At 38.9% G+C, this 15,254-nt stretch overlaps 1 protein-coding gene across 9 annotated transcripts in view; it reads right to left on the bottom strand.

The window, feature by feature from the left end:
• Window positions 1–453: 453 nt before the first annotated feature.
• The window catches only part of LOC145981056 (uncharacterized), a 288,517-nt gene continuing 273,716 nt past the window's right edge, over window positions 454–15,254 (bottom strand). For all 9 annotated transcript variants that reach the window (XM_083114161.1, XM_083114170.1, XM_083114162.1 and 6 more), the window contains 3 exons: window positions 9,343–9,447; window positions 5,934–6,155; window positions 454–2,523 (listed from right to left, as the gene is read on the bottom strand). In XM_083114161.1, the coding sequence (XP_082970287.1) occupies window positions 2,356–2,523; window positions 5,934–6,155; window positions 9,343–9,447 (495 nt within the window). In that variant the 3' untranslated portion in view covers window positions 454–2,355. The remainder of the gene's footprint in view (window positions 2,524–5,933; window positions 6,156–9,342; window positions 9,448–15,254) is intronic.

The raw sequence follows: 15,254 nt of genomic DNA, 5'->3' as shown, positions 1-15,254 counted from the left end.
AAGAGTTGCAACTATATTCATTGATTTATGTCAATGTATTTGTCTCCTAGTGGAGGTGAATTTGCAGTGAAAATATTTTTGTTCCTTGAGAGTGGCACCTCATTTCTTGCATCCTCCCCATTTTTAGCCCTAAGTTCTGAATTCTAGTCATCATGGCAATTAAAATGGTATCATTAACACACTTTATATTCAAAAATTGTATTGTTTATTTGATGCCTTCTTTATGAAGTTAGTGCCACTTTTCTGTAGCACGAAAAGCTACAATCTTTCGCCATTCCCTATGTTGTGATTGGACAATGTAGAGTTAATGGCTCTGTATGAGACCCTTCAGCAGCTGCTTGCACTCGTTGAAACATTCAAAATTACCTTTTACGAACATTATAACCTTTGTGCTATTGAAATGTGCATACATCATCAAGACAATTAAACCAATTCAGTAAAAATGCATTAAGATTCAATTATATACAGTTTTTAATCAAACGTATAAAATAAATCATATACACAGATAGATTGCCATGATAGCAGATTAATATAATTCACATTCAATGACAATATATTATTATCATAATACACAACAAACATTTAAAATTCAGACACTTAAATATTTAAATGCTCTTTTTTGATCGTTGTATCTGTGTTGCATCTCTACATAGTTAGCTTTGCATCTATTTCCACAACACATCCACTGTGCACTAAATAAAAATAAATCTACGCAACGTAGACTTTATTGTGCAACCATGTGCTTTGATTCTTCTTTGAGCCTAGGCTATCAGTGTGCGTTCTGTTGAAAGAAACTAATTTTTAAGTACTTGGTTCTCCTACTTAAGTCTTTGGTATTACTGTATGGGAACGAGCGTTGAACAGTCGGTCAACTTCCATTCAAGATATTGTTTATTTCCACCACATTTCCTTTGCAATCAAGTTATGGCAAGTATCTTTTCAATATTTAATTTCTATTAAATTATGAAATTTAATTCAAATACAGGATATGCATTCAATATTTGCTGAAGGCATTGTGTTGCTTATAGGGGTATACAGCAACATAAGGATAAGAACCTTCCGCCAAAAGTTCCCCCCCCCCATCTTCCTCTCCATCTGTTCAACTTCCGCCATAGGGACATCTGATCCACTCTTCCCCTCCTCTCCACATGGGAGGAAGATGCACGGGAGTTGCAGGCTCTTTTGCCTGTGATTCCACTATAGTGGCTGTACTTGATTCGCCTTGTACTTTTTTTTTTGGCTCTTGGGGGGGGGGGGGTTATGCTATATACATAATTTATGTAATATTGCAATGCTTGGAAAGAAGATACTTGAATCACCCCCACTGGAAATGTTTCAAATACCACACTGGCTGTGGTATTGCATATATATCATTGCACCAATGCTTAAACCATGAATTTGCAAATTTGCACCTAGTCATGGATGGGGGTGGACAAGGGGTCATTGCCTTCCATGAAAAATGAGCGTCTGCTTAAAGTTACATGTGCCACACATATAATTTCATTCAAGTAATTATACGTGTCTTGCTCCCGACACCCCCTGACCTCTAAAAAAAACTGTGGACACCCCTGATTCTGGCACACTTTGTTTTGACATTATATTAATTGAATTTTTCATATAAGTTTTAAAGATGATTAATTTCAGTAATTTTAAGAGCAATCTACTTGTCGACTAATCTGAACTCGTGTCTCTGCATAACAATAATTTGACAATATTTTACAAAAATTTCTTAACCTCGAAGTAGGTACCTGTCTTGAATTACACTACTAGATAAACGCTACATGTTCATTTGATTTATTTAAAAAACACTAAATTGAGCAGCTTTGAAAAAAATTGGGAGCAATCCTTCTGTAATAATATTTCACTGATTTACTTCCCGCCAAATGAATTACAACTTATAAAATCTCTTACAAATTTATACTTTGTATCATTCAAAATTTATATAACACTTGAACTGAAAATTTTAATTAAATACATATTACAAGTGTAATGTGAGTAACATGTATTATTAATTAGTCAGAATTTTGTTTGTAAATATAAAACTCTTATATTTGATGCTTAATAATAATAATAATTAAGAATTTATTTTTAACAGCCATAGCTATTTATTGGTAGACTCTATAAATAAAAGAAAATGTCTAGCACTATAAAAACAGCACTTTTAAGTGCATAAAAAGAGTGATGTTTATAAATATAAGAACACAAATCTTGCTTTGTAACTGAATACAAAGAGACAGTGTTGATGAGCAACAGCTAACGAAGATGAGAAGGTATTTTTGACAACTTCATTCTATATACATTTTACATACAATGTGTACATGTATTTACATTTTATTTACAGCAACGAAGCAGTTTTCACACAACGTAGACGTTGAACCTCTCCTGGTGAACCAGAGCTTGAGCTTCCTGCAGTATCCGCAGGCGAGGGCCCATCGGGATTCCCATCTTCTGCAGACGTTCCTCCGTCATGTAAGGTAGCTCCATTAGACCGACCTTCTCTTGGTCAAATGCATTCACGTATTTCTAGAAGAACAAAAAAAGTGATATATGTTCGTTACATCCATGAGTAAAAGTGCATAGAAACTAATATAAATATTTGTGGTGGGTGTGGTAAACGTGGTTTAGATATTGCATAGTTAATGTTTCGTATTTGTGCATTCCAAATTGAGTTGTTTTTTCGGATTAATTTAGAAAACCACTGTCTTCATTAACAGAGGAGATGGGAGTGTGTCATTGCTTCGTTAGTTCCCAGATAAAGATAGTTCCAATTTCTCTCAGTTGCTGTTTCTTGCTTGCATCATGCACTTTCTGCAGACAGTTATTTCTGGTGGTGTTGATTCGCTTATTGGGCTGTCTGCTGCACTGTGGTGCTAGGTCCAGCATGGTTCATATTCCTTGAAACACTGCAAGGACATTGTATGGAGGTCCTTGTCTTTTCTTGCTGTCTGGGATTTTTTTGCCGTTTACAAAAAGGAAGAAATAGATCAACTTATGGAAAAACTTGGCAACATTCACACTGGTTGGAATTCACAATAGAATGGGAAAACCAAGGCATTATCAACTTCCTAGACCTAAGCATCAAAAGGAGGGGCAACAAATTCACCACCATGATCTACAGAAAACCAGGGGCAGGGAACCAATATATCCACTCCCTTTCCAACCACCCACCCAAACATAAAACTAATTTATGGTTTAACTTCTACCGAAGAGCTTTCTTGCACTGGTCAAGTGAAGAGGATTTGAAGGAAGAAGTTACCATGGTTACAGGACTTCCAAATGGGTATACAATACATCAACTCTCTACATAGTGTAGCAAAGCAGAAATGAGGTGTGACAACCTAAACAACACCACCCAGACAGCAGCAATAAAACAAAATATATCACCTTCCCTTATCACCAGATTACATCCAACCGCCTAGCCAAGACCCTGAAACAGTATGACATAAAACTTGCACACAAACCAGAACAAAATAGCCAGTGTCCTAAGCAAACACAAGAGATCTTTCCTCTCATCACTTGACAACCCGGGAGTATATGATGCCCTGTGTGAGTGCAACTCGCATTACATTGGCAGATCCTTCAACGAACGTATACAACATCACTTATCCGATGCAAAAAAATCCCAACCAACAACCAGACTAGCAAAGCACCTCAAGTTTAACAAACACAGGATCCAAGAAGTTTCAGTTAGGCATACAGCGCACCCAATGATTGACACAAAAATCAAAGAGATGCAAGCAATTATGCACTTTCCGCACAAGCTGAATATTGATGGTGTTCAAGCACATCATGTTTGGCTCCCGCTTTTGCAACAACTCAAACCTATCACATGCAGCAGTCGAACTGGTTACACCAGCACCCCTAGCGGTAAGCGAGGAAACAACAGGAATCAGAAGTCAACCCAACAGTGAAGCATCAAGTTTCCCAAGTGGATGGTGGCAGAGGCCACCAAAATGAATAGTACATTTACAAGTAAGTTTCGTGTAATCATTTTATAACTGCCTTACATCTTCTAATTGAATCGGTGAGACCAAGAAGGGAAAGATTCCACTCGAACTTACTTTTGGGAAATAAAAAAACAACAACCTCATAGCAACCAAAACTAAAAGCCGGATGAAGAAACTTACAATTACAAACCATAACCATACTAACAATATTCGATAAGTGGCTTGTTTTTAAAACCTTTATTTTAGCTCTGATATACTCTATGTGATCAAAAGTATCTGGACACACTGCGAAACGTGTGTTTATCATAGAGGGCAACACAGTACTGCCATCTACCGTGCGGAACACATAGTCAGCGAACTCAGTAGTCTGCAGACAGTGTGAGACAGCAGTATGGGATGGTCTGTGGAACTCAGACTTTCAACGTGGTCAGTTGGTTGGGTGCCACTTGTGTAGGAAGAATGTGTGTGAGATTTCCACCCTCCTAAACATTCCTCTGGGTACTGTTTCCGATGTTATAGTGAAGGGATGTGTACAACCCAAAAGCGTGCAGGCCAACCTCCCATGTTAACATCCAGAGAGCATCGAGTGTTGAAGAGGGTCGTACAGCATTATCGTCCATCATCCATCTCCAGCATCACACAGGAATTCCGAACTGCATCAGGATCTACTCCAAGCACCATTATTGTTTGGCGCAAGGTTCGGCAACTTGGTTTCCATGGCCAAGCAGCTGCCCATAAGTCAAGCATCACACAGACAAATGCCAAATGCCGCCTCGTGTGGTGCATGGAGCGTCGAAACTGGACCATAGAACAGTGGAAAACCTTTGTGTGGAGTGATGAATCACAGAACACAATGTGGCAATCCAATGGTAGGGTGTGGATGTGGCGAATGCCTGGTGAACGACATCTACCAGCCTGTATGGTGCTGACAGTGAAATTCGGAGGTGGCGGGGTTACAGTGTGGTCATGTTTCTCCTGGAGGGGGCTTGGCCCCCTTGTTGCTTTACATGGCAATGTCACGGCACAAGCTTACATTGACATTTTAACAGCTTTCATGCTGCTTACCGTCGAAGACCAGTTCGGGGATGACCATTGTGTCTTTCAACACGACCGAGCACCCGTCCATACTGCTGGGCTTGTGGGGGAGTGGTTTGACGACAATAACGTCCCACTAATGGACTGGCTTGCGCAGAGTCCTGATTTGAATCCCATAGAACATCTCTGGGATGTTTTGGAATGCTGACTTCGTGCTAGACCAGCCCGATCCACATCAATACCTCTTCTCATTTTGGCACTCTGCGAGGAATGGGCTGCCATTCCTCAGGAAACTTTCCGTCACGTGATTGAAAGTATGCCTGTGAGAGTGAACGTTGTCATCAAGGCTAGGGGTGGGCCAACACAGTATTGACTGCCAGTGTTCCCGATGGGAGGGTTGCCCAAACTTGTACTTTATTTTCACGTGGGTGTCCGGGTACTTCTGATCACATAGAGTATATTCAAAGTATTCAGCCCATTTTGTTCAAAAAGTGGAATATTTCCTTCTTGGTCTCACCGGTTCAATTATATCAACCACATTTTTTATTCCCTCTAACATGAATAAAATTCACAGTTGAAAAGGAAGAAAATGGCCACCTCAATTTTCTTGACCTCAGCATCCAATGCCAGCAAGACATATTCATCACCTCCGTGTACAGGAAACCAGGCTCAGGCATCCATGCAAAATCCATGGATGCCTTTGTTTTATGATCAGAAAGCATATTTACTGTTATGCACTAATCAAAGCTATTAGGATTTTGAGAAATTCTGTAATTGCTTGGCTGTTCGCAATATCTTATTTTTAGCTTTCAGACATTGTTATTGGGCCACTCCACCCGTAAGTCTCACTCAAGCAAATGGTGGTTTAGCACGTTTGTCTTGGACTCTACTAGTTGCCTTGGCTTAAAAGCCACCTTGAGCTTACACCTGTTGATTGACAAAACAACTCACCTCGTAACCCAGCTTCTTGAGGAAGAACTGCAGAAGTGGAGGTTCATCCCCAAAGAACTTGGTCAGCTTCTTCACCCGGGTTGGATTTGCAAACGATGGCAACGCAGCAGCAAAGTTGTCCCACTCCATGGAGCCTCTCATAGCATTCAACCGTGGAACAGACTGGGATCGTACAGGATTGTTCCTCAGCTGTGCAAGCTCACTGCGAATACTTTCCACTTCCTGTAAAGTAGAAAATTAAGCATTTGTTTTCAAGACTAATTAAAGACTATTATTATGTAATGTTACAGTATTTACGCATGTATAATGCGCACCCTTTTTTTGATGGGTAAAAGTTACAAAAAATTATATTTCGTATATAATGCGCAGTACAAGCCAGTTTCAAGAAATGGCTTTCTTAGTTGTAGGTCGTAAAGCTATGCTGATCAAGAGTCAATAACATCATACCTATTCAATGAGTCACCTGTTGCTATGTGGACCAAGATGAGAATATGTAAACAATAAGTCTCCAACCCATGCCACCTCGCCCTTCTCCCTCCACAGTGTTTAGCATTCGAAAGATTTCACTCTTACCCACTTTATTTATTCTGTAATAGTAGAAAGGGAGATCAAAATTATGTTATGGATTTTCAGTGCTCAGGAAGTTATTTTCTATTATTTCTCGCCCAACAAATACTGCTGATATGCATCCCATGTGACGGAAGGTGCATGCTCAAATTCCGCCAGAGTTGCACTGCTTTTCTTGGTGTCGCAGAACATTACATCACAAAGTGAAAAATCGTGTGAAATGGCCTTCAAACTTTTATACGTGCTTTTGCTCATTCCTTCTTTACTTTTTCTAAAAGCACTTACGTAACATTTATACAAGCCACATTCAGGACCTTCAAACTAGCAGTTAGCAGCACAAGATTTCTTCCATTAAGGAATTTACACACTCCATATATAATTATTTAGCCAGTAATACATTTTAATTATAGTTTTCTTTTTCCTTATGTTTTCATTCATCCAAAGCACCATAGAAATCAGAACGTTCCTTCATTTTGTGATGAACTTATTTCAACCGCATTTCACATTAGTGTCGTTATCTTGAAAGGAATACTGTTGTCATATTCAGAAACTGCAGGATTTAAGCTTTACAACGATATATAACATGATAGGGTTCTGTAAACATGAAAAATGAATGCAAGTGTCCCAAAATCATGGAATGAACCTGTACGGTTTCATGTTGGCTGTCTGAATTTATTCCGTGCATAGTACGCACCACAGTTTATGGGAGCAAAAATTTTGGAAAAACGTTCGCATTATACATGAGTAAATACGGTAAATGGATTCATGCCCTGCACATCTACTACTTATACCTATTCTAACACCTTTCTCTTGTCTCCAAGTGAACAATTTCTTTTCTCACGGGTGAGAGGGGTCGCCACCCCCCTCAGATCATATCATATATATGTAATTTCCATAAAATATTTAATTAGGACAATGTGTCTCCTACTATCCTGTTACTGAAAGACTTTTTTAAGCTTTACTGAACATTTTACGCATTCTCCCCCACTAAATTTAGCTTTTTCTTCATCTAATGGATTAAATATGGTGAACCTAGTACCAATACTGATTTGGAAAACCAGCTAAAGTAAATGGATTACTAAGGAAATGTATCCCACCTCCCCTGTCTCATCGCACATGTTGCAGCATGGTGCCATTACATAGCATATATTTTAGAAAAGTATACACATGTTGAATTTTAAGGAAAATATCACCATCCGGTGTGCACCCCTGGATGGTGAGGATCAAACCTACGACACAACTGCAATTTAAAAAAAAAAAAAAAAAAACAGTTTACTAACCAACTACTGCACAGTACCACCTGGAATTATATACCACTTTTTGCTTATTTGAATTAGCTATTTCTATTTTCTAAAGAGAGGGAAGGGGGCATATTTGCTTCAATTCTATGTTGGGAAAGCTTATAGGGTTTTGGGCTGCCCCCGCTGTGAATTCTTTGTTTCCAATTTGTCCTTTCTGTAGTAATTATGTTGTTTCATTGAATTCCATGTAATTTATTCAATGCATATTTGGCTATTTTCAACTTTTCCAGTTACATGTGTGCTGCTATATATGTGTGTTCATCTATTCTCTTCTCTACAGGGTGCATAGATTCCCCTATGTAAGCTTGTCCACATTTACATGGCATGTTGTCCCTATTAGGAACTTTGAACTAATTCTACTCTCTACCCAGGAAGGTACGGTTGTATATCTTGCCTTTCGAGTCAGTCTTTGTATTTTGTGGGTTGTCCACTTGGATATGGATGTCTCTCTTGTTATGGTTCATTGTATCTATGATGTGTTCCTGTTCTTGTCAGCATTTTGCTGGATTTGAACAGATTCTTCTGGTCCTTGAGCTTAGGCACTGGATAATGGCTTCTCTGTACTCTTGAGATGGTTTGATTTGTAGTGTAGGTATCTCCCTGTGTGTGTTGGCTTTCAATGTACAACTGTTGATATTTGAGATCAGGATCAATCTACTAGGGCATCTAGGAATGAATGACAGGTGTGTGTTTTGTTTCTTTTGCACAATGAACCTAACTGATGAATGAATGGTGTTGGATGAAATCTGGTGGAGACACATATTTGTAAGGATCCCACTCTAAACCATACATCCAGTCTCAATTAGCCTAGCTGTGTGTGAAAGTGGACTTTAAACAAAAAGTAGAGCTCAAATCTGGTAGTGCGTCATCCCATGTGGCTATGTCCATGGATGTTCGCAGGATTTTTTCCAGGGATGAGCAAGCAAGGTTATTTTTTTCTGGGGGGGGGGGGGGCAAAGGAGGCATATTTTCCCCATAATAGTCATGCCCCTCAAAAAACACTATTTCAGTCTGAAATTTACACGTTACTGTGGCTGAAATGAAATTATGTGTGAAATATATAATTTTCAGGGGGACATTCATTTTCCAAGGGGGGCTGTGCCCCCACCCCCCTTGTGGACGTCCATGGCTGTGTTATGAATGTATCATCTACATATCTAAGCAATGTTTAGACTTTCTGGGGTTTTGTCTGCTTGAAGTATTACATGCATATTGCTAAGTATTCAACAAGCCTGGTGAGAGCACCACATTTTTCAGTGCCAACTGTATCTCAGAACCTGGCAACTTTGCAGGTCAAACGTTCACTTCTGTTTCTGCCACCTTTTACCTATGACTGAAGATGTGGCCTCCAAAAATTAAATTTCCACTTTTCCAGTGTCTGGCAAGTGTTTTGTATTTTCTTCTCATTTTCCATCAGCCCTTCTGACTCTCCTTCATTTCATTCAATATTATACATCTCTCTCTCTCTCTCTCTGTGTACAAAAGATGCCCCAGGTTCAACAACACCCTTCCCCAAATAAAATCCTGGGTTCAGTACTGACCTGAATCATTACGTGCTGGGTTCGCATCTCTGATGAGAGATGTGCCACACTTCGAGCCAATGTCACAACATGCGATTCAAGCCTTTGAAATCTCTTGTTGATTCCCTGGAAAAGAAATATCAGCATGTATAAGTATACTTCACATATCTCTTAAATATTACTGTAGTAGTTTATAATGGTGAAATTTTGAAAATGCAAACAAGTAGATAAAATATACATTATATAATACATTATGTATTATTATTATACTGTTGTAATAAAACAGATCTAACAAAAAAATGCAAGTGTATTTTTTTCTTGTGCACAGCATTAAGTAGAAGAAAGATTTGTACATTCTTCATTTATGTAGTAAAATTACTGGTTAGGGCATGTGGAGAGTTTATGGTGACTACAATAATATTAAGGAAGACCAAGGGATGGATGAAGAATAATGCCGGAATAGGATGATTGTGAAGAAGGGCTGAAGTGAGGAGAAGAGGGGGAGAGTAAACTTACTAAAGAATACTTAGCAATGAAAACTGAAAGATAAAAAGACTGCATGTATGTAGAATCAAGATTGTCACCAGTTGAATTTTTCTTGGACGCGACTAATTATCTTCCTTGCATGTCCGACCACCAGCAGAATGGTTAGCACAGTGTGCTACGATGACAGGGGTCTCAAGGTAATTAACTCTGATAAGCTTACTTTTCATTTTTCCGCATAAATTTTTCTAGCAATCGATTTCGTTGCTCATCTGGTGGCTTCGTCAGGCATGTACTGTCTTGCTGCGGATGGTATGGTTCCTTCTTCTTTCGCTTGTGCTCTTGGCGGCACTAGTTGTAGTGCTTCCTTGTTTTACCATGCACTGTACGCAGCGGTTCCAGCTCTTGTCACCAAAACCCCAATGCATGGTAAAAGAAGGAAGCACTTTACCCACACGAGAATGGCAGAAAGTGAAAGGACTTCATGAACTAGCGCCGCCACGAGCACAAGCAGAAGAAGAAGAAGGAACCACGCCATCCGCAGCAAGACAGTATATGCCTGACGAAGCCACCAGAAGAGTGGCAAAATCGATTGCGAGAAAAATGTACGTGGAAAAATGAAAAGTAAGCTTATCAGAGTTAATTACCGCCAAACAGATATCTTTAGATACAATGGGGTCCCAAGTTCAAATTTCAGCCTGGGGATATGTGATCTTTGAGAGTGTTCCTTCGTCAGTTTCATCATATCATCGCTCATCCTCATCTTCACGATTAGCCAGAAGTGGAGGAAAAACAACACAAATAACAAAAAAAAAAAAAAAATCCTTACATGGCCAGCTCAGTGCTCGATTTCGATCTCGCCTTGAAAGTTCTTAGGTTTGAATTCCTTACACGAATTCGAACAAGTTTTCTCAAGTTACCAGCCAGGTTAATTCAACGTTAGCATCCAATGTTTTAAGTGCATACATTACTCTTACCATGTTGGTATGTGCTCAAAATTTTGGATGCTAACACTGACTTAAGCTGGCTGGTAACCCGAGAACACTTGTTTGGAACATGTTGCCAGAAAAGCTACAATTTGTACAATTTGATTTATGCGATATAAATTGGCACAAAGAGTGACATTTCACTATCTCCCTCTAAAGTCCTGCTGGCCTCCACGGTGGATGGTCAGCATAATGCGATACGAAGCTAGAGGCCTCAAGTTTGAATCCTGGGTAAGGCATAGATGTATCATTGGGTGACTCCAGCAACATTCAACACAGTAGTAGTGTTGCTTCTCCAGCCAGCATTGAGAAGTAGCGTGTGTACAGCTATACTTCCACCGCCGTACTAATCAGTGTGCAATCACAGCGCAGAACAGCTATTTTTAACAAAATCCTGTTTCCCTGCTGGCTGTTTCAGGGAGGAGAGATTGGAAACTGTAAGAATCGGTAGGCCTAATTGGCTGTTATCAGCGGGTGACTGCCATAAAGGCGGTCCCACGCCGGTTGCTGACCCGGCACATTTATATAACAATTGACAAGCATTTTAAAATCAATGCTTTTCACACTGCACCTTAAACCTGGCTGGAAGGCTACACAATTTAACAAGCAGATCCTAATACTAATTTTTCAGCTGAGTTGATACGAAGGTATTGGTATTGGAAAGTAGTAGGAGTTCAGGAAACTTGCAGTGTCCTGAAAATTAATATAACGAAGTAAAAGTTTGGTAGATTGATGCTCTATAGTTCCAAGTATAAACTATATCTTAAAATTAACAAATATTCTGAACTACTTTCAAGTTGTGTCCACTTCTAAGAATCAATAACAGTCACCTTGGCATGGTGTCAAAGTGATATTGGTAATTAATTTTCATCAGTAGGAACGAGAAATGCCATGAACCACATTTACCTTTATGTAGGGATGTGCCGAAGCCGATTACAGATGTATGAAAATCGGCCGAAATTGACACATCGGCATCGGTATCAGAATCGGCAAAAATCCGATATTTAAACTGGTACAGATTATACTAGAGTTTTTACCTCCTAATAAGTTTTATATTCTAGTTTTGTAAGATTGAAAATTTGGTTATGATTCGTCATTACTGTAGAGTTTTTGTAATAAAATTATTGAAAACTCAGAGGATCAACCTAACTATAAATCAGAAATAAAACAGTACATTGCTGAACCAGGATCTGCTGTTGTATTGGAAATTCAAAAATGAATATTCAAACCTGAAGCAAGTCCTGAGAAAATACTTGGGTATACCTGCTGCATCAGTATTCAGTGATTGAGTGTTCAGTGTTGATGAACAGATTTGCGATAAGAGAAGAAGTCGGTTACTTCCTGAAGTGCTTCCAAATCTCGTATTTCTGAAGTTGAATCTGGCAGAACAGGAATTAATTTTGCATTTCAAAGAACTGCTTGTGTACTAATGTTCAATCTCTTGAGAATCCATGTTCTTCTTAAAGGTTCACATAATATTTTGTAGATGCAAATGTACATTCGGGTCTCTTGAGAATATATATGTATACCTAGTCTTACCATAAATACTGTCCCAAAGTTTTAAGTAAATTGATACAAAATGCTGAGAGATATTGTAATATCCTAATAACATTACTGAAATGGATGCATGACAAATCAAAATCACAAATCATTATTCAAAATGGCCGTGCTTAGCACGCACACATTCCGTAAGTCTTTGTGGCCACACATCAATTGAATTACGCAACACATCGACTGGAAAATGAGGAACTGCCTTCAAATGAGACCGACCGCTTTAAACTTTCAATATTGGGATGTCTCTTCTTGCAAGCCATCTCCTGAAGCTTGGACCACAATTTGTAGTCCAAAGGGTATAGGTCCGGACTTGCAGAAGGCCAATCCGAAGTGGAAATGAAGTCTGGAACATTTGCTATGAGGGCACGCTCCATTTCTGTGAAAAAGGGGTAAAAACATCAGCCAAAGTGTACCAGCAGACAGTGCTTGAGACACTAGTCAAGAATCTCAACAACACTCTCTTCCATGGTCAGAACTGGAGCTTCTAGCAGGATTCAGCCCCAACATATGAGGCCCGAACAACACAGCAGTGGCTGGAGGCAAATGTACCAGACTTAATTTCCACTTCGGATTGGCCTTCTCCAAGTCCAGACCTATACCCTTTGGACTACAAATTGTGGTCCAAGCTTCAGGAGATTGCTTGCAAGAAGAGACATCCCAATATTGAAAGTTTAAAGCGGTCTCTTTTGAAGGCAGTTGCTCATTTTCCAGTCGATGTGTTGCGTAATTCAATTGATGCGTGGCCACAAAGACTTACGGAATGTGTGCATGATAAGGGTGGCCATTTTGAATAATGATTTGTGATTTTGATTTGTCATGCATCCATTTCAGTAATGTTATTATGATATTACAATATCTCTCTGCATTTTGTGTCAATTTACTTAAAACTTTGGGACAGTATTTATGGTAAGACTAGGTATACATATGATATGAAATAGAAATGTACATAGCAAATTTATTTTTGTCGTGCTGAAAATAACATCCCATTTCTGTTTAATAATCTTATGTATCGGAATCGGTTAAATATCGGTATCGGTTCCAAAAATTATCAGTGAGTACATTGGCATCGGTAAATTTTCAGCTTCGTCACATCCCTACCTTTATGTAAACATTCACAACTTCAACCAAAAGCCACTTGTTTGCATATTAAACCTCAAACTTTACTGTTCACACCTCTTGTCTGCTATCTTACAACTAGTAGCCAACTATAATGATGGGGTAACAGTGTCCCCAGTATCCCCAGTAGCAGGGGTGTCCATCCCCCCCAAGGCCAATGGCGCATCACCCCAAAATCATGCAATGCTCCCCCCCCAAATCATATGATTCGCACTCTCAAACCATATAGTAATCCCCACAAAGTATTTAATTACGACAGCGTGTCTACCGAAACTAACTTTCTTCTTAGCTTCTTGTCACAAATGATGCACCTGCTTTAAATTAAGCAGTATACCAACACTAAACATTATTATATTTTAAGAAGTGATGTTATTAATGAATATCAAGAATGTCTTGCAATGCAGCTATAGTATTAAACTTCACATTCACCTCAGTAAAGTGCCAAAAATGCATTTCAGCAGCAACACATGATTGAGAGCGAAGCGAGCAAGAAAAAATTTACATCCATTTCTTTGCAGACTTTCAAGAATATTCATTTAATGGGGTTCTTAGAATCCAGAGGTATGTAGTCTTTTCCAGGTTCTCTTTTGGCACGTTTGGGATAGAAAACGCATGGATACCATATCACTAAATACAGTCCCCAAAATTTCATGTTCGAACTCTATCTTCACTACAGAAATCCCTTGAGAATCTAAAATTTAACACTTTATCAAGAGTTTCATATCTTAGTACTCAACCCTACCACCAAAATTTCCATGTCAATTTTAGACTTACTGTTGATATTGAATAGTGGATATTGCCTCCTCCAAAAAATTAATTCTCAGTCTCCACATCAGAATTTCCGCAACAGTCTTAAGACAATAGTAATACACAAGAATTGGATACCTCCCTCAATTTAATGCTCAATGCCACTAACTAAAGTACCCGCCGTAATCTAACACCTAGAGTTGGATACTGTCCCTCCCAAAGTTTAATTCAGAATACCCCCAGAACCCACATGTCAATTAAGGCCTAATATGTAAGAGTTAGATATTTCTCCCCCACCCTTTTTGACAATGCTCTTAAACACTTTGTTTTCTTCATCTAATGGATTAAATATGGTGCATTTAAGGTATGACATTTTTACATATATGTTGGGAAAATATATAAATGAATTTTACATTATTTGAAGGGAAAAAAAATACCCCCAAAAATCTTGATTGGTGCCGCCTGCATCGTAATCCCCCCCTATGGGCACCCCTGCCCAGTAGTCTTGCTACCTCGATTGACTATCCCTGGAAATACCCATTCTGTTTGTCCCATCATCCATCCTCATACTTGCTATCAAAGAGGTAGAAAAATAATAAAGAAGGAAAGACTTCTGGGAAGGAACTACTCTTTCATTAAATTAGCATTCATTGTAATCATCGTGACTACCCTAAAGGGATGGAAAAGCTGCATAAAAACCATCAAAATAATAGAATCCACTTTAAACAAAAGACTGATCCATCCCTAACTAAAACTAGAAACCAAAACTTTCGGTATAATGATATCACAAGTCAAATTTTAAAGGGTGAAAAGTAAGAAATGTCTGAATGTTAAATGCAAAAGTTCCATATTAGCATGAAATGTTAAGTGGACATTATCCATTGTCTAGTGCATTTAACTATACTTATTCTCACACTATGTTTCAAGAGAGCACCTTTTCAGGTGGTGGGGATCAAATCTACAACAGACTTTGTGGGAGGGGGCAGGAGTTTCTTTAAGAACTGGATTTGTAGTAAAATGTTTGTCATATGTTTGGTCTCCACCACT

Source organism: Lepisma saccharinum, chromosome 28 (assembly GCF_977018435.1).
Source record: "Lepisma saccharinum chromosome 28, izLepSacc3.1, whole genome shotgun sequence".
In the NCBI taxonomy this organism is placed as follows: domain Eukaryota; kingdom Metazoa; phylum Arthropoda; class Insecta; order Zygentoma; family Lepismatidae; genus Lepisma; species Lepisma saccharinum.
This window is presented reverse-complemented; position numbering and strand designations above follow the sequence as displayed.